This window comes from Syzygium oleosum, unplaced genomic scaffold (assembly GCF_021117445.2).
Source record: "Syzygium oleosum isolate NSW1041296 unplaced genomic scaffold, Sole_v2.1 Sole_v2.28, whole genome shotgun sequence".
NCBI lineage: Eukaryota > Viridiplantae > Streptophyta > Magnoliopsida > Myrtales > Myrtaceae > Syzygium > Syzygium oleosum.
This window is the reverse complement of record NW_026607512.1, coordinates 2,825,497-2,843,413: the sequence shown is the minus strand read 5'-3', so window position 1 is coordinate 2,843,413 and position 17,917 is coordinate 2,825,497. Positions and strand designations below refer to the sequence as shown.

Genomic DNA, 17,917 nt, shown 5'->3' with positions numbered 1-17,917 from the left:
CAAGAACATGAAGTTGGAGAAGGGCATGCGAGGGGGACGTACCACTCAAAACCAGGCATGGATGAATTTGCATCATTGTATGGTAGTCTCTACTCGTGCTCGTGTCTTGCAAGCCGAGCAAGACCACGCGATAAGGCACAAGACAAGAACATCATAACTCAAGTCATATGCATAAAAAACTTTCACATTTTTAGTATTCCCCAGAAGACAGGGGCCGCCAAGAGCGTGGAGATTTGCCCAATCCAACAAACAAGGGAGAAAACCAAATTAGTGTCCTTAAGAAGGTCATCGCATGTGATAGATTGACCCGACCACTGTCGACTTATCGGCTTTTTATTAGGTACACTGGTGACGGACTCCATGGTTTCCATCTGTGAGTTCTGCGGTCATGACCACTGTCCGCTTTCGAACGATAACCAGTGTAATGTACACTCCGTAAAGATCCATGTCTTCGGTCGGTCCGTCGGTCTAGTATATAATAGCTTACCAAAGTGTGCGTGAAAAGAGGAGTTATCAGAGGACATTACTGAACAGGTCCACCCTCCTGGTTTGTTAAATAGGCACTAAAACTAACGTCCACTCTTGCAGAGCCTCAGCTTCTCATCCCTCCTCAACATCATCGTCTGTCATCATCCCTGAAGCTTTTACTTCCATGGCGTCACCGGTAGAGCAACCCAACTGTGACATCGGCAACATTGTCAAGCTCAAGAAAATGACTTCCGTGTGGCGGAAGTGCAACAGAGCCAGCGGCGGCGGAAGGAATCCACCCTCCGATGTCCCTCCAGGCCACCTGGCTGTTCTCGTTGGGATTTCTCGCCGGAGAATTGTAATTAAGGCAGAGCACCTGAACCACCCCATTTTCCGGCAGCTCCTGGACCAGGCGTATGAGGAGTACAGCCATCAGAGGGATGGGCCATTAGCTTTGCCATGCGACGAGTCTCTCTTCCGAGAAGTGGTGGGCTTGATAGAATGTGGCGTGAATGCAGATCCTTCTTCGTGTCATGTCCAAGAGTGGAGGGACTTCGCCCCCCTTATTTGTGGATCTATGAGAAGATCGGCGTGCTAGAGGAAGTGAGCATAGCCTAGGCAGTGATGGTGGCTTCAGAATCTACTTCATTGCATTGCATTGCGCCATTAGGCTGCGTGCTGCTTCATCCTTGCAGTTTATAAGATTATAGTTACCAGCATCACCAGTTTGTCAAACGTGGTAATTTGAGAGCCATCGATGATATGCTTTCATCTTCACCATAGGTATTGGGTACTTCCGCCTTGTAATAGCTTACAATGTCTTGGTTGAGATATGATGCATTCCAACCCACACATGCAGCAAATCAATGTAAATGAAGAAAATCCCTTATCGTTCATCTCTTTTATAAGCTACTAGTGACGGCTTGAGGGGATACTTCAAAGACATAAGAGAAACCGAGGCAGAGACGAAGTTATTCAGTGAACTTAATCTGGCCTCTGCGTGAGATCCACCATATGAACCAGAGTGCAACCATAACTTTTCGAGGCACTGTCTTGTGGATAGCCTAAAATCACCGAGCTTTGCCTGCTTGGCTTTGTGCCACTCACAACATGTTCTACACTTTCTAGACCTTTCGCAACACTGATATTTTACATTGCATTTTGCAGAGTACGACATGATCAAAGAATTGATAGAAAATTAAAAAAATTAAACGCATGCGCAACAAACAGAACGCCACACCTTGTTATCAAAGTTTTAATCAGTCTGCTAAGAACGCAAGCTAAAAGAGGCAGCTTTAAGCTGTTAGTAATAACACTTCCAAATTTTCATCCTGTACTTCAGAGGTTTCGGTCGAAACATCGGGTGACAAATTAACTCTCATTAACAATGAACGAATTGATTAAGGGATACTACATTTTTGTCCAACTACGATTGAGCAGCTAGAATTGCAAGTATTTTTCCTCGGTGTTTCCGTTCTTTGATATTCAATGCCGATCCCCCCCAGAGGTATTGGCAGCAGAAAAAATGTACACTTTCTAGTAATGTCTTAATGTGTTCGGAGCCTCTAACAAAGAAACCATCTGAGAACATGGGATTCAATTAAATTCCAAACCTTGCCAACAACACCACCTGAGAGCGCATTGAATGCTTGTCTTGCAGCTACTCTACGTTCTTTCAGAACTTGGGCATCAGTGAAGAGTTTGTGGAGAACTTCTACAAGCTCATCATGGCCAGAAACCTGCGGAAGCAGAGATTTTAAGAACAACAATGGTGAATTACTCAGAATTTTCTAAGGGAATACTGGAAAGCTTGATGTGTGTTGAATTGAGAATCCTGTAGTAGCGTTGAACACAGGTTAACTAAAACAACAAAACCAAGCCACTTTTCCAACTGCAAAGAACTTCCATTGAAAAATATCTTCAGCAAGAAGAATTAGCACTCTCTATTAAACCTCCAAGTTTTTTCTTTCTTTTTAAATTTTTTTTTTGATGGCTTAGTTTGTAACCTTTAACTAGATGGTTACTGAACAATGGACAACCATCCACTGTATCTTCCTAATTTCCAAATTCCTACGACTCACATGTTCCCTTGATATAGTATTTGCATAAACCTCCTTACAAACAGTATGTGACTGAAGAATGGAAGGGAGAACATCTTTTCTCTTCAACATAGAAGGATTCTAAGTGGAAAAGACCATTTCAGATGTTTACAGTGTCTGATATGTCACATGTAATTGCACAATGATTAGCAAATCCGGACAGCTCAGTTAGCAAGTTATGTGGTGAATCACGATTCAAGTACCCGTTAGTCGAAAATCGATGAAGTCATACTGCAAGAAAATGTTGTAATATTGGCAAGAAAATGCTACTTTAAATAATCTTTTACAGTTCAATAAACAGAGGCAGTTAATGAAAAGCGATGTCTCACATACCTGCAAAACAGATAATGGATTCACTTTTTGCATTTGAAACACCATATGCGAGAAATGTCCAACATGAAGACCTGAATTTAGCAGAAGATTCTCAGGTTCTTGTGCTAAGAACCTTGTCCAAAGAAATTCATATGCTCAGAGACAAAATTCACCTGTTAAAATAGCACAGCCAGCTGCAGCAGCTTCTGACATGTTATGACCAGCTAAACCGGGGACAAAGGAACCACCAATTACAGCAATTGGAGTAAGCCGGTATAGGTGTCTCAATTCACCTACAAGAAAATAGAGACGCCATAGAAAAGATGTCAACCACAGAACAGAGACATGAATGCAAAAGGGCCAGGGAAACAATAAGGATATATTATTTGGAGGAATAGATAAGAGCCAGGGATATAAAAATCAAAGCAGGGCATGGAATGACAAACCTAACGTATCGACAATGTATATGTTTGTGCCTGGCTCAAGCTTTTCATGCTGAGATCTCAAAGCTACATTATATCCTCCTTTCTTCAATTCCTGCATACAAGCGAATGCACATTAATCATGGCCACACAAAAGGGAAAAAAAAAATCTTTGTAGCACCCTATTAATATCAAGAGAGCCAAGAAGGACTGCAGTGGCAATGAATATTAGGATTGGAAATTAATTAGAGTTATAGTCCCCTCATTTTACTTTACTATATTAACATAACTACCTAAGAAAAGTAATCCACTTTTTAATGAAATAGGTTAACATCAGAACGTACTTGATATATCTCTCGTCCGTGTTCTGGATATCGAGGAACGATAATACTGACTACATCATGGTGCATTTGCATGAGATGTTTGTGAATCCCTAGCATAACTGTAAACAGTATCTACTATGAGCATAAAACCACAGGAACATCGTGCCACAAATCATTTCACTTTCAGACACTTGCACTGGTAAGAGCTTCAATTGAAGCTAGAGGAATTATGTCCTTAATGAAACAAGAAAGTCAATGAAACAAAGACTGCATGTCCAAAGGTTATTCTTGTATACAAGGAAAGGGGGGAAAAGGCAGTCTATCTGAGGGTAAGCAAACATCAAATCTGCGGTTATTAAACTTCAGGGAATGAAAAATTATTATTTAGGAGGAAGAGAAACTATTGTTCTGACTTAAACGGAAAAAAAAAGAGAGAGAAAAGTATTGTTGAGCAATGCTTGAATGTGTGAAGCCTCTACAAAGATAATCACTTTGATGACCATTTGATGGACCTTAAAAGTGCACAAAAGCAGAGTAATTCTGGTCAACAGTTCTACAGAGCACATTAATTGTGGCTGAAATTTGCAATGTGGAAAGGAATGATAAGCATGATAAACATCCGACCTTCTTCTTCACCCCTATGTATAGAAGAAGCCATCCAAACCTTCTTGTGGGCTAGTTGCGCTTTCAGACCTTCAAAGGTCACACCTTCTTTAGAAGAATAACATTCTCCAACAGCTGGGGAGAGAACAATACACACCAGAAATATAAATTGATGAGTCCACTTGATGCTTGTTGAAATGAATCCACAGAAACCTCTTATACAATGTTGTCAATAACAACAAAACATAAACTATACATATGCAACCTCCAAATGCAGCAATTCTAACATGAATAAACAATATTTACAAGTTCACCATATTTTAAGTCTCCAGAAAAGTTGATCACAAGGGGTGGGGCTTGTAATAGTTGAAAGTGCACGGCCTGCACATTGCTCTGTAGCAGGAAACGGGGTCAGAAAGAATCAGACAAACGGCAAAAGGCTCAAACAACCATGACCCAAGAAGGCAGAAGTATACCAATGGAATTATTAAAGAAAACTTTGATAGCATGAGTGATATGAGAGGAAGCAGAAATGGTCTTGACCAACGCTCAAATGATTTGGCAGACATCCGGGCATTTAGCAACGCCAATGCAACCTGACAATATACAGAGAATTCCAAACATGATATTCAAAATGCAGTTCCTCCTCAAACTACCGATTACGGTGACAGAATCATGCATAGTTTCTGATCTTCTTGAAGAGAAATGTCACAAAAATAAGACATGCACGAACTTCCATAAAGAATGATGACGACACTTACACCATTTTCTGAAGCACCAACAATAAGATTTGGCCACAATTCACTCTCCACTATCATGATAGCATTGGGTTTCCAGTATCCGAAAAAAGCATCAATTGCAGCAGGGGTATCAAGAGGGGCAAGCTGTTAGTCCAAGAGAGGCAACAACCAGGAGTGTTATTAGTGTGTATCTCTATATAACGGAACAAGAGTAATGCCCAACAGATCAACATCTAGGCTACAAAATGAGTGGTGACCATGAATTGCTTCAGAGTGCATTTCATAGAAGCGGGTATTTAGCATGTAAGGTGTACATATAATAGAGCCTTCACAAAAATGAGGCGACAAGTTGAGATTTTCACTTCAGAGGGTTCTGGAGTTCTCATTTGCCAGGAATCCTTAGAGGAAAATTCTCATACTACTGTACCTAAATCATATCACCAAAAAGAACTCCAACCTACAAATCACTCTAGCGGGCACTGCAATATGCCGAAACAATAATAAGCGAAAAGAACTCCCACCTACAAATCACTCTAGTGAGCACTACAATTAGCTCAGATGCTAAATCATGGTCAATATGGATGACGAAATTGATAGAACTCTCAAGTATGACAACATAGAAGGCAGAACACATAGTGAAGCTACATGCGTCATTGTAAAAAGCTCTCATTGAACCAATGTTAATGTTCTTTGCTCCACTTCTACAAAACGGAAGAGCTTTTTGACCTCAGCGACAATTTGGATTCTCTGCTAGCAATACTTCTGGGAACAATCAATTCTACTTATCTACACAGGATGGCCTGCAAGAAGTACCTGATGCAAAACCCCACTTGGAAGCTGATCCTCTAGTACTTCACTGCACAAGAACTTAAAAGAAAACTAATAAGCTAACAAAAATGCACAGTATAAAGGGAAAATAACTTTTTCTAATGGGGCAATTCTGGGCTATAATTCTTTTACAGAAATTAGTTCATGCAAAAAAAAAAAAAAACGACGACTTCAAATAGAGCAGAGAATTATACTAAAGTGTGAATCGATAAAATATACTGAACTATGCCAATAAAGAAACGGCAAGAAATCAGAATTCGGAATTTCTTTAATAATTTCTGGAGAGAGAAACTTATTTCCCGAGTCTGGTCTTTTCTCTTGCTATTGAGTCCTTTTTTGGTGAGTTGCATATGCTAAATGAAAATTTTTGTTTCAAGGCCTTCATCTGATCAAAATGCACAAATCCACCAAGACAAGTCTAGCTCTCTAGCGTCAGCTTATAAATTGGAAAAGGAGATCAGGATCTGTCTTACAATGCAGACATTCTTGTTGTGGTTAGCAAAATGTTGACTTCAGGTCTCTTCTGCAAACAGTGCTTGATAACAGATATTGCTGCCATTGCTTCACCTGATTAAGTTTATTACAAACAAAGGCTTAGCAAACGACAGAAGCAAAATCAGCAGTATGTGATTATGGGTAACTCCGAATGCCCCCGGAAGTGGACAAAAAATCTCAAAGGTGTAACCCTTTTTGTCCCAATTTAGCCGAATTACTTGCCAGAGGCACTTAGAGATTTTTTTGTTACACTGAGGGACAGTTTGGAATTAGCCTTGACTGTGAGGATGCAACAGACTTAACACATTGGATTTATGGAGCTGCCCATTGTGGAAGCAATAAAATGTATCTGCCAATCATGGATTTATGCACACCATCCTGTCTGTGCACATTTGTGAATATGATGACAAATCCAAAAGGAGCAAGGAACTTAATGATGTGCCCGGGTTCTAGTTCTTCAATTTTCATTTTTACTGAAAATCTTTTACTCCGAATTGCCATGCAACGCAAATCGGGTCTTCCACATTGCAAGCACTTTCTACAGTAAATGTTTCCACTCTCATGTTGGTTCAACATAAAATACCATGGGATCACGGTTCTTACTTTGTCATTCCAATCAGAATCTTTTGTCCTTCGAGTTCTCCGATAACATATATGTTTTTTTTTTTTTTTTTTTGGTAACCCGGGAACCCCCCGCACGGCCGACAGCCGGGAAGGTAAACCCGGGGTGACGCTAGCGCAGGACCCACCACCACGACGTCACGCTTAAGAATCCCTAACGCCAGCGCTGGGATTCGAACTCCTACCCTTCGTGGGGGGAAGGGAGCCCGAAGCCAGCGCAGCCGCATATATGTTTATCTCTTCTGTCAATCAAAAAACCATCGTGTCTACTGAAAACTGGAAAGCCAAACTAGCCAGCAAACACAATGCATAAATCGAGTAAACTTGGCATCCTTCACTCCCCAGCAGCAAGAATAGCTAATGGGGATCGTGTAGCTAAAGCAGCTCGCCAAGTTAAGGCAAGAAACCAATTCTACTCGTCCGTGATTCCAGCAGCTGGCGGTTCGATTCAGGAGAAGGGCATCGACAGCAAGCGAAATGCTCAGCGTTTCTTCCGACTCCTGAATCGGCGCAGGCTCAACAGTACGGCCACGAAACCGCCTCTTCCGTTCCAACCGGAGAGATGAACATGGAAATGAAAAAGAACGAGAGAGAGGAAGGAAAGAGAAAGAGATGGAACCTAAAGAGACGGCGTGGAACCAGAGGAGTGGGCCGGGAGGGCGCGGGAGGGACGCCCGGCCGAGGCGCTCGGCCCAGCGGAGCGGGTGGTCGACCCCACGGGCGGCGCGCCACCGCAGGTGGAGGCGGAGCAGGGGCGAGAGGCCGCAGGTCAGCGCCCTGTATGCTCTGTACACCAGCATCCCCTTCGCAGTCGCCATGTGCGTCTGCGCCTCGAGTCACTCGACCCCTGGTAAACTTGCGGGGGTTAACGTTTTGAAATTTTGCCGATTCATCTCGGAGGGTCCCGCCGTCCCTTCTGGCGACGGTGGAGCGGCGGCGCCGCCCGAGACGAGGGGCCTCGTTTGTACTTTCTATTAATCTTTGTGTTTATTTTAAGGGTTAATACACGAAAAATCTCAAACCGGTACACCTCTTGATAAATTTACTCTCCGTTAGTTTTCGTTAAATCTTACTGTGAAATTGCTTTGTTAAATAACACGTGGCAGTTAACGGGAGTATCGATTTAGGGTTTTACCATTCGTTTGTTATAAATGTACCGATTTGTGAAATTTCGCAGTATTAATTCAATTTAACGAAGCGTAAATTTATCATAAATGTATCAATTTGAGATTTTTGGTGTTCAAAAAATTAGTTTGGGGTAAATTTATCACAAGTGTATCCGTTTAGGATTTTCCGTGATCAAAATATTAGTTTGAGATAAATTTATCATAAGTGTGCTAGTTTGGGATTTTCCGTGATATTAACCCTTTTCAATAAAGAACATTTGGTCTTGTATCTTAATCTAATTTAATTCAAATTTGGATTAAGAAATTAGAATTTGGACCAAAATTACGTCGTTTTAGTCTTATGCTTCACGCTTTAGTAACATTGAGTGAGAAAATAATAGGAAAAAACCACATCAGTATGTTCAGTTAGCCAAGTTAAACACGGTTAACAGAAAGACTTGATTACATTTTTTTGAAAATATTAGAGTTCAAATGCTCACTTTCTTGACGTGTTTTATGAATCTAGTGCGCTTGTTCCAATAATTAGGGAAAATTATTAATTACCAAAAAGGTTCTAAACCTGTTGTATAATGGTTAATTCAGTTCTGGACCGTTCAATCTAGCTAATTTAGTCTTAAACGTTTTGACGATTTACCAATGAATTCCTTCTAGTCAATTTTGGTCGGAATTCGATGGCACGGTCGGCGCTGATGTGATTTTTGTAATTTTTTATAATTTTTGGTAATTATCCCAAAAGTATCCCCAGTAGTTAACTAAGAGCATTGAGGATCCGTTAAAATCTAAAGGGTATGCAATGATTTAAATAGAACCGGTTTTGGAACATACTACAAAATCCTATAGGATCTAGGAAATAATCCAAAGTCAATTGGATGAGTTAGGGATTGATCTCATCTCATCTCATCACATCAAAATCCTAAAAAGGGTACGCGGCAAGTAAGATGAGACATCGGTCGTGGAGACGACAGCAAAGCCTATTTCTGCTCCAAGTTCTAACTAAGGATAATTACACAAACAGTCCCTAAAGTTTGATCTAATGTGCAATTTGATCCCTGAACTTTTAATTTGTTCAATGTAATCCCTGAACTTTAGCTTGATGTTCAATGTGATTTCTGAACTTTTAATTTGTTCGATGTGGTCCATGAACTTTTGGTATATGTTCAATTTAGTCCATAAACTATATAAAAATGTTCAATATTCCCTGAACTTGAATTAATGAAAGCACTACATTGAATATTTTCATATAGTTTAGCGATTAAATTGAATATGTACCAAAAGTTCAGGGATTACATTAAATAAATTAAAAGTTCAAGAACCAAATTGCATATTGGGCCAAAGTTTTGAGACTATTTGTATCATTTTCCCTTCTATCTATCATGGAAGATTGGATTAGAAAAAAGGAAAATGATACAAATGGTCCCTGAACTTTAGTCAAATTTGTAATGTGATCCCTAAACTTTTAATTTGTTCAAAGTGGTCCTTGAACTTTCGGTACATGTTCAATTTAATCCTTTGACTATACGAAATAATCAATGTCATTCCTAATCTTTATAAATAGAAGGATAACATTGGATATTTCATAGAGTCTACAGATTAGATTGAACATTTTCTAAATGTTCAGGGACCACATTAAACAACTTAAAAATTCAAGGATCACATTGCACATTAAGATAAAATTCAGAGACCATCAAATAAATTAAAAATTCATGTACCACATTACACATTTGGCCAAGTTATAGAGACCATTTGTGTAATTACCCCATAGAAAAATGGTCACTCTAGACAGCTATAATAACCAAGAATGACAGAAGTTAATGTTTAGATAGACGTGTTAAATGAAGCCGTCCCAATGTTAAAGAGTTCATGCGTCCAACAAAAAATTTCTTAATTCTCTCACACGCGGCACTGGCGCCGCTGCTGCCGTTGCCGGACGACATCTCCGCCATAAAAGGGTCTTTGTCGAACGACATGCCTCTCTTCCTTTTATTGGAATACTGTCATAACGACCGTCGTCGCATAAACTTCACATGATTAAAAGAAACCACCTTTTTGCAAGAGAATTATAGTATGAGCTTAGCTTTGCAGATTACCACACGCTAAGATAATATATTCATGCAGGCACCTGTGTAGCTTAGCTACCAATCTGCATTCCCAACTAAAGAAAAATCAGTCGGAATTAACTACCAGCACAAGCCGAAAGGACGAGATAAACAAGCAAAAACTATCGAAAAACTGCTTTACAGGGATAAGAACTAAGTTACATTTGCGAGTAACCCGAAAGCTATGTACGAAAGCACGACCCACAAGCTATGCCTGCATTCTAGTCATAACTCCTATGTCCTACTTCTATCCGGCACTATTTTACACATTCTATAAGAGAGATAGGGAATGCCTTCAACCAGGATCCAAGCCGAGCAGCAAGCCCTTCGATTTCATGGTACCGAATGTGCTTACTCATATTCCACATCATGCAACCTAAAGTTACCGGCTCGCAAATAAAACGAATGCTGGTGTCCAAAGTCCATTTCAGGCCACAAGTTTGACCAATCAAGAGGAAAACCGGTTTTTCAGACTGAAAGAAGCACCTCCACGGTCAGATTAATCGCTTTGGTATCCCAAAGCTGCAAACCTAGATTGAAAACCTTGGTCCAACTCAAGAAAGATGTTCATGCGATGCGCAGCTAGATGGCTCCTTGTTTGTCTGAATCCTCTCTCCATGATGGCAACAGAAATGTTTGATGTACACCAGTAAACCAACTGAAGAGGTATCCACTCAATCTAGCTCGTCTGTTAGTTAATCAAGACCTAAATTACATCGAGAGCCATCTCATTCATTTTAACTAAGTAATCATTGGAAGCTCTCTGTCCAGTGAAGCTGGCCAAAGACCTTCCTTTCATGTCTCCACTGATCCTGGAAAGATAGTTGAGACCGACGAGCAGCTCGACAATAGCAGTTTCAGTTTTTGCTTGATTGGCAAAGCAAAGAGTCTGTACTAGATGTACACTTGTTCCAGAGACCTCATGCTGCTTCTCAATGTTTCGTTCAGACTGCCACTTAATCGTGTTATGAGCAAGAGGAGCCAGCCATTCCAACATCTGCGCAACAGATAAATTCCATTGAGCCGCAAGGGAAGCATCGTAGATCGATGAAGCCAAACTTCTAGCATAAGACCTCAGCCTGGCCCTCAGCACTGTTCTTAAGGAATTTGATAACATATTGTACAAGTCATCTCTTGCATCAATGCTAATCAAGTGCGGCGCAGAAGCGAGCTTCTCAATGAGTATTATCACTCTTGCGTAGTGGAAAGCTAAAGCAGCATCTCCAAGAGTACATGGTGGGGCAGAGATTGATCCACACTTTGAATAGAGAAGGGCGAGTTTTGCATAAACTCTATTGCTTTGAGGCTGAAAACGCCTATCAGAACAGCCCATCTTCTCAATATCATCTTTGCAGACACCGCTTACCCTCATGGAGCCTCCAAATGCCACTCGATGCCTTTCAATAACTGGCGAATTGCTTCCGCCATTCATGCATCCTTTAAAAGGTCCAACAGGAGCCAATTTTTTTGATTTTGAATGCAAAAAATTTGCCTGAATGGATCCAGACCGGTGATGAGCTAGTTGTTTCTTCCTGCTAGCAGATGTCAGTACTGACTTTGATGAAGACATCCCGAGCGGCCCTGAATAGAACCCACATAGATTGTCCTCAGATGGATAGACTGGAGAATGCATTATAGCAGAAAACGACTGCGTCCGAGAAACACTATTAGAATTCACCCCGTTATAATCACTCGCCTCAGCAGAAGACACTTGACCATTCCCAAATAGATTCTTAATCCTCTCTATCAATGTGAAAAGTGACCTTGCTAGAAGCCGGACTACGTAATCATAAGTTTTGGTCCATGGAGAAAGTTCCTGCAGATTTTTCACTTCCTGACGCTGCCACATAACCTTCTGCTGAAATTCAAGTAGCTTCACCTGATCAGTCTCAGTATTGGCGCGCATTGTCCTAAGAGTTTGTTCAAGCTCTACCAGCACATCTTGCTCTTGTGCGAACTGCAGCATTATCCCAACAAACCCTTCCATCTTCTTCACTTTCCGGTCCATCTTTTTCGACTTATATTGCCACCCAGACCATTCAAGTTCGTATTGTACAGGATCATTGAGGAAAAGCTCAAGCCGATGAAACACAGGATCGGTACATCGCATCCCCAGCCTGACCACCGCCCTCGCTACATACACCAAATCATCCATCATCTCGCTCAAAGCAAGATCCACGAGGTAATCTTCGTCTTCTGATACAAGGTGTCTAAGCCCAATCGAGCACTGAACCTCGTCTTTCAACCTGCGAAACTCTCTGTCAGTCGAAGAATGCCATAATTTGATCACCTTCAACATCATGCTCACAACCTCAAAAGCCAATATTCCAACAACTGCCTTCTCAGGCTCTGATGTCTTGTTCCTCGACGCCCGCCACAAACTACTAAACCACGAGTCATTCCGCCTCTGGCCACCCATCGGCCACCACTCAATAAGATGACCGATTTCCAACAAGCGCCGAATCAAAAAACCTTCATCCCTGGCAATGATGTAAAACCAACAAAAATTAGACAACTACCCCCGACCATTAGTTAAACCCCCAATTCATCCGCACACAAAGTACTACTAAAATGACTAAGCTACACAAAATCGCTCAAAAGTGAGATCAAAATGCAGTGAACACTGAACGCCTACAGATTACAACAGTCACAGTAGCACATACCAGTTCTCGGTAAGAACCACAAACACGAATCTTGCCGAAAGCTAAATTGATGCAGATTGGCGAAATTAAGGAACGAAGATGAATGAATTCTTTACTCCTTTCGTCCAGAAAAAACAAGAGAAGGGACAGAAAAAAGAGAGTTTCTTTTCGGACAAAAATCCAATATTTTGACGAGATAGCCAAGAATCGCCACAGCAGGCGAGTAAAGGTTCGGAATTTTCGCGCCCTCAGACATTTCCCGTCCCATTTTCAAGTAACCCAAACACAGTCACGCCCACCCATCTCTCCCCAAGCAAATTCCCCGACAACCCCGCAAGAGGGCACGCAACAAACCATCAACCAAAAAGCAAGCGAAACCGCACGAGCGGCGGTTAACCCAAATCCCCCACCCGGGACAAACAGAACGCGGGGGGAAAAAAACGCAGCTCGACCCCGGAGGGAACTCACCTTCGACTTCACGGAACCCCTCGAATGCGGATCTAACGGGAGCGACATTCGAAGGAGGGTCGCCGGTGGGGGGAGAGGAAGAGGAGGAAGAAGGGGGGAGAGCGCGTGGAGCTCACCGCGCGCGCACGACCCCGATTCAAACCGCGACGGCCGAAACCAGAAGAAGGGGAGCGAAGAGACAGAGGCAGAGACAGGAACAGTCCAAATTCGGTCCAACCGAGGTGGGCGAAGGAGGAGCGAGGGGTGGGTAGGGGGATCTTTCGGCTTCGTGTTCGGGTTTTGATGCCTCCGGATCTCGCGGTGACGATGCTCGGACAAATCACTAGGACAAAGCAAAGCTCCCTCTCTCTCTCTCTCTCTCTCCTCCTCTTCCTCCTCGTCTTTTGTCTGGTGCGCGAGTGGGAGTGGTTGCGAAAGGCGGAGGTTACGCTGTCGTTTTTACGGCGTTGACTTTGACCCGCGCATTAGCAACGGAGGGGTCGCGATCGGGGGAAATTTTTAGTTGTTGGGATTTGATGCCGGGGAGGGGAAGGACGGGAGGGGAGGGGAGGGACATGGCGCCGTCCCACTGCGAATGTTTTGATCAGGCGGGTGGGTCCCGTGGAAGCTTCACCGATAGGGTCCATATGATCCGATTACCGAGACAAAACCCGAGCTAGCAAAACACGGCACGTGCTGCTGCTGCTGGGGCGGCCGGAGGACCGGCGTCCATCACAACTGTTGATCGAGCCGTCCTATGTAAAAACTTCACTGATTGGAGTCCGCGTGATTGGTCGTTGAGAAAGGCCCGAGCCGGTAAACTCGGAACTCGCCGAGGAATCCCTGTAAAGATGACGATGGGCGTGGCCAGTGGCAAGGCATGTGTTGCAACCTGTGTGAGCGGTTTCGCGGGCGGCTCAGCTTCTGAACTTTTAATCGATTCGAGATTTTTACTTTCTGTAAATCTTGCGAACATGGGCATCTGTGATTTAAGCATTTCGAATTCTCGCACAACTCGAGCAAATGTAATTTCTAGTTCAAGCACTATTCATATTCTCTTACGTCCCATAAATATATATCCATACATTATCGCACTCTTTTGTAATCCTTGAGCTGTATCTTGATTGCTACTAGAAATGGTCCATGCGTTGTCGCAACAAAAAAATCAAATTTTTTTGTATAGTACTCATTTTAGCGAAAATATTATTTCATAATTATTATTTTTCTTTAATAATGAATGTTTTTGATGAAATTTTATATGATCATAGGTGAAAGACCAGTCGCGGGTCTTTTCATATGATGCATTCTTGTTAGATTGTAAGTGTCAATACTTCACATCAAAATTTTATGGGTTAATATCATGAAAAACCTTAAATTGGTATACCTGTAACAAATTTATCCTTTGATAAACAGAATTAATACCACGAAAAATCACAAATTGGTAAACCTGTGATAAACAAAGGGGTAAAACTACAAACTGATATGTCCGTCAACTGCCATGTATCATCCAACTTAGCAATTGGACAATAAAATTTAACGGAAACTAACAGAGGGTAAATTTGTCACAGATGTATTAGTTTGGGGTTTTTGGTGGTTAAATAATTAGTTATGAGTAAATTTGTTACAGATGTACCAGTTTGAGGTTTTTCGTTGTATTGACCCAAATTTTATTTTGTCAATTGCAAAAGATAAATTTAAACCTTTTCAAGTCATTTGATGATAGAATCGAAGTACTTTTAATAAAAATGAATATGTATTTTTCATAATATCTTAGATGCAATAACAGAACACAATGATTTGTCTACGGTTTAATTAATCAAAATAAAAAATTAATGGATACAAACAAAGTTAACTAAAAGGGTGTACTTGTACAGAAAGCTTTTTTATGAATTAATAAATAAAAATAAAATGAACTAATTTGGTAAGTAAACTAACTTTTTCTAAAAAAAAAATTAAATCTTGTTTTGGTAACCTTCCTTTATCATGCTAACCCTTCTTTCACTTTAATTTGGTAAAATGAAGTACTTTGATATTATAAACATAAACTAAAGTCTGAAAATGTATCAGTACGTTGGACCTAAACAGAGCCTTATCTTTGTTTTTAGATATTATAATAAAATGTAAATTCACATGCAACTTTATGCTAATGGTCTATGACAAATTATAAATTGACAGGGGGTATGGTAAATGGTGACTCCTTCTAGACATGCCTATTAGCGAAATACAAATTAACTAGGATGGAATTTATGAATAATCGTTATATCATTTGACGATAATATGAAAGTATTCTCTTTCGTTATCAAATATATTCAAGAAAAATGGAAGGAGAATTTTCAAGTTGGGATTTGATTGTAAAATGTTTGCAAAGGTCGATCAACAAAATAGAATCTGATCCAAAGCTCCTACAAGGGCTTTTGCGGCCTGTATCTATCCTGAAGGGTGGGCTCCACTGATGTGTTTTATTTTGGTGTGTTGGTGCCCACACGCCTCGTATCCCCACTTTCCTTATATCTTTATCATCCCCAAAAAGAGGAAATAACCTCTGGAAATTTTACATCCTGGCGATCTCGAGATCCAAGTGAGAATCAGGATGAAACTTTTTAAGGACTCGTTTAGGTCCGAACAAAATCACAATTCTATTTTCAAAAGATAAGTTGGGCAAAAAAAAATAGGAAATTTTGTTTATCACTACCCCACTGCTAATGCGCGAGACAAAGTCAAAATTAAGTATTTATAAAAAAAAAAAGGAGATTGTGGAAAACCTTATATTTTTTGAGGACAAAAGAAAAGAAAAAAATAACCAAATTTGGAAAAAAACCGAAAAGGGGAACAAAATTAAAAAAAATAAGAAAAAAGGCACATATCTTCACCGTGGTAAAAGGTTGGGCCTTTATCTCTTGGTAGGTTGCATTAGTGTTTTTATAGATACTTAATTTCGGCAAAAAAAGAGAGTGTATTCCTATATTTTATTAATGAGTACTAGCAGCACCAAAATTTTTAAAAAAACAGGGGGAAAAAATGAGGTGGTTTTGGGAAATTCACATGGAGAAAAAGGGTAAAGCGTTTTTGTTTAGGTCTTTTAATTATGTCTTTGCAGCTTTCTCTCGGAACCATGCTTACAGTTAATTATGTCTTTTAATTATGTCTTTGCAGCTTTATTTATTTATCTATTTTTATTTTGTTTATCATGGTAAAGACAAAAAGAAATCCCTTGGGGTCAAGTTGACAAAAAGAAATCCCCCACAATGGGTCAAGTTGACAACTTTCTTCTGTTCAAAGAAATCCTTCTTCATGGAGAAAATATTCCATGGTTTGCAATCACCACGTAATATGCCTACGTGGTGTAAATATTCTCGCGTTGATCCATTAAGAAATCGCCACGTGGCGTCTGATGTGGAGAAAGAGAAAGCCTTATCATGAAGACTCTCTCCTCTGCGCACCTATTACCTTAAAGAAAACTGAGCAAGTAAAAAAAAAAAAAAGTCACCTCGCATTAAATGTGAGATTCTCTTCATTAATTGCTATTTTCTCCCTCCCCTCGATTCTTTCCTTTTCTGAGAATGGACGCCCTTCTCTCTCTCCCTCTCCTTAATTCAAATTTTGGATCTCCCCCTTTGATCTAAAAATTTGCTCCTCCGACCCTCTGCTCCGGCATCCATTGCTGCTCCGGCATTCCAAATCCTTCGTCTCATTCGGAAGATACCCTCTAGGATTTCCTTTTCTTCTACGTTCTCATCCTGTTCTCTTTCACTCGGAGATGCTCCTGCCAGTCGTTTTTCGTCTCTTCTGCGAGAGTTCTCTAAGGACATTATCGGAGTCAAGTTCGTCCATGCTCAGATCTTGTCAATGACTCTTACAATGAGCAAGTTTGGCTGCGGAACTTGTCCGGGTTTATCATGGTTTGGGTTGCCTTGAATATGCACGCAAGGTGTTCGATCAAGTTTGGCCCTCTGCTCCGGCGTCCGTTGCTACTCCAATGCTCGCCGCAACGACGGACACGTTGTTCAACGAATCTCAGTTGTTTCAGCGTTGAAGAGGTTGTCGAGTAGTCGGGGACTTTGACATCATGAATGTCACGCCATGGCCATTGTTGCTACCAGCGAACGAGGGTGAGGACAGTGAAGACAAAGGTGGTGGCGAAGGAGAGGACGAAGTTGGTGTTGCCGTTGAGCATGCGAAATGGAGCCTTGTAGCAGGCGTTTGCTTTTGTTTTTTTTTTTTTTTGTCAGGCATTCATTTTGTTGAGTTGTTGAGTTTTGTTGAAGAGGTTTTGCTTCTATTTCTGGTTTGGAGCACTAGAATTTATCACTAGTTTTCCTTAATCTGTACCTTGTACAATTTGAATAAGATTTCAGTTTTGCAACTATATTTCTGGCACTAAATTGTTCTTCCTTTCATATTTTGTTGAAGAGGGCCGATCACAATGCCCTCTTCTCTGTCTCTAGCTCGCCCAAGCCAAGCGCATCGAGCTCAAATTTTCAAACTTTCGGACCAAAAGTGGTTCTCAAGAAGTTGGGCACTTCGTTTTCCTTCCTCTTTTGCCGTCTCGAGTGAAAAGTTCCGCGTTTTGCGTGTTCCTAACACATGATGGTGTGCATGCTCGGTTGGTGTTAGTATTCCTAAACGAAAGGCTCTTACCTTTAGGTGGAAGCCAATGGGAGCTTTTTGAAATCCATAACTGCAATGGGGATGTT

General features: G+C 41.1%; 3 protein-coding genes across 4 annotated transcripts; 1 reads left to right on the top strand and 2 right to left on the bottom strand.

The window, feature by feature from the left end:
- Positions 1 to 194: 194 nt before the first annotated feature.
- Positions 195 to 1,215, top strand: LOC115675262 (indole-3-acetic acid-induced protein ARG7-like). The gene has a single exon (XM_030597862.2). It carries the CDS (start codon positions 653 to 655, stop codon positions 1,064 to 1,066), a length of 414 nt encoding a protein of 137 aa, XP_030453722.1. The 5' UTR covers positions 195 to 652; the 3' UTR covers positions 1,067 to 1,215.
- Positions 1,216 to 1,747: 532 nt separating this feature from the next.
- LOC115675221 (probable 3-deoxy-D-manno-octulosonic acid transferase, mitochondrial) lies at positions 1,748 to 7,765 on the bottom strand. Its single transcript, XM_030597813.2, has 12 exons — positions 7,531 to 7,765; positions 6,269 to 6,362; positions 5,781 to 5,823; positions 4,989 to 5,111; positions 4,704 to 4,823; positions 4,542 to 4,620; positions 4,249 to 4,362; positions 3,646 to 3,743; positions 3,326 to 3,416; positions 3,053 to 3,172; positions 2,901 to 2,971; positions 1,748 to 2,207 (listed from the first exon to the last, which is right to left on the bottom strand). Exons 1-12 carry the CDS (start codon positions 7,727 to 7,729, stop codon positions 2,034 to 2,036), a joined length of 1,326 nt encoding a protein of 441 aa, XP_030453673.1. The 5' UTR covers positions 7,730 to 7,765; the 3' UTR covers positions 1,748 to 2,033.
- A 2,492-nt stretch (positions 7,766 to 10,257) lies between these two features.
- Positions 10,258 to 13,508, bottom strand: LOC115675313 (protein PSK SIMULATOR 1-like). Of its 2 annotated transcripts, none has more exons than XM_030597916.2 (2): positions 13,245 to 13,508; positions 10,258 to 12,614 (listed from the first exon to the last, which is right to left on the bottom strand). In XM_030597916.2, exon 2 carries the CDS (start codon positions 12,551 to 12,553, stop codon positions 10,841 to 10,843), a length of 1,713 nt encoding a protein of 570 aa, XP_030453776.1. In that variant the 5' UTR covers positions 12,554 to 12,614; positions 13,245 to 13,508; the 3' UTR covers positions 10,258 to 10,840. The 2 variants fall into 2 exon arrangements, with proteins under 2 accessions (XP_030453776.1, XP_056159640.1); XM_056303665.1 differs by lacking the exon at positions 13,245 to 13,508 and adding an exon at positions 12,798 to 12,817.
- Positions 13,509 to 17,917: the final 4,409 nt, after the last annotated feature.

What these genes read in the sequence shown, in the direction of transcription:
- LOC115675262 (XM_030597862.2), top strand. Translation starts at nt 653, where the DNA reads ATGGCGTCACCGGTAGAGCAACCCAACTGTGACATCGGCAACATTGTC.
- LOC115675221 (XM_030597813.2), bottom strand. Translation starts at nt 7,729, where the DNA reads ATGGCGACTGCGAAGGGGATGCTGGTGTACAGAGCATACAGGGCGCTG. An exon ending in ACATAGGGGTGAAGAAGAAG is followed by an intron (nt 3,744 to 4,248) that starts GTCGGATGTTTA and finishes TACTGTTTACAG; the next exon opens with TTATGCTAGGGATTCACAAA. An exon ending in TGGCTGTGCTATTTTAACAG is followed by an intron (nt 2,972 to 3,052) that starts GTGAATTTTGTC and finishes TGCTAAATTCAG; the next exon opens with GTCTTCATGTTGGACATTTC.
- LOC115675313 (XM_030597916.2), bottom strand. Translation starts at nt 12,553, where the DNA reads ATGGGTGGCCAGAGGCGGAATGACTCGTGGTTTAGTAGTTTGTGGCGG.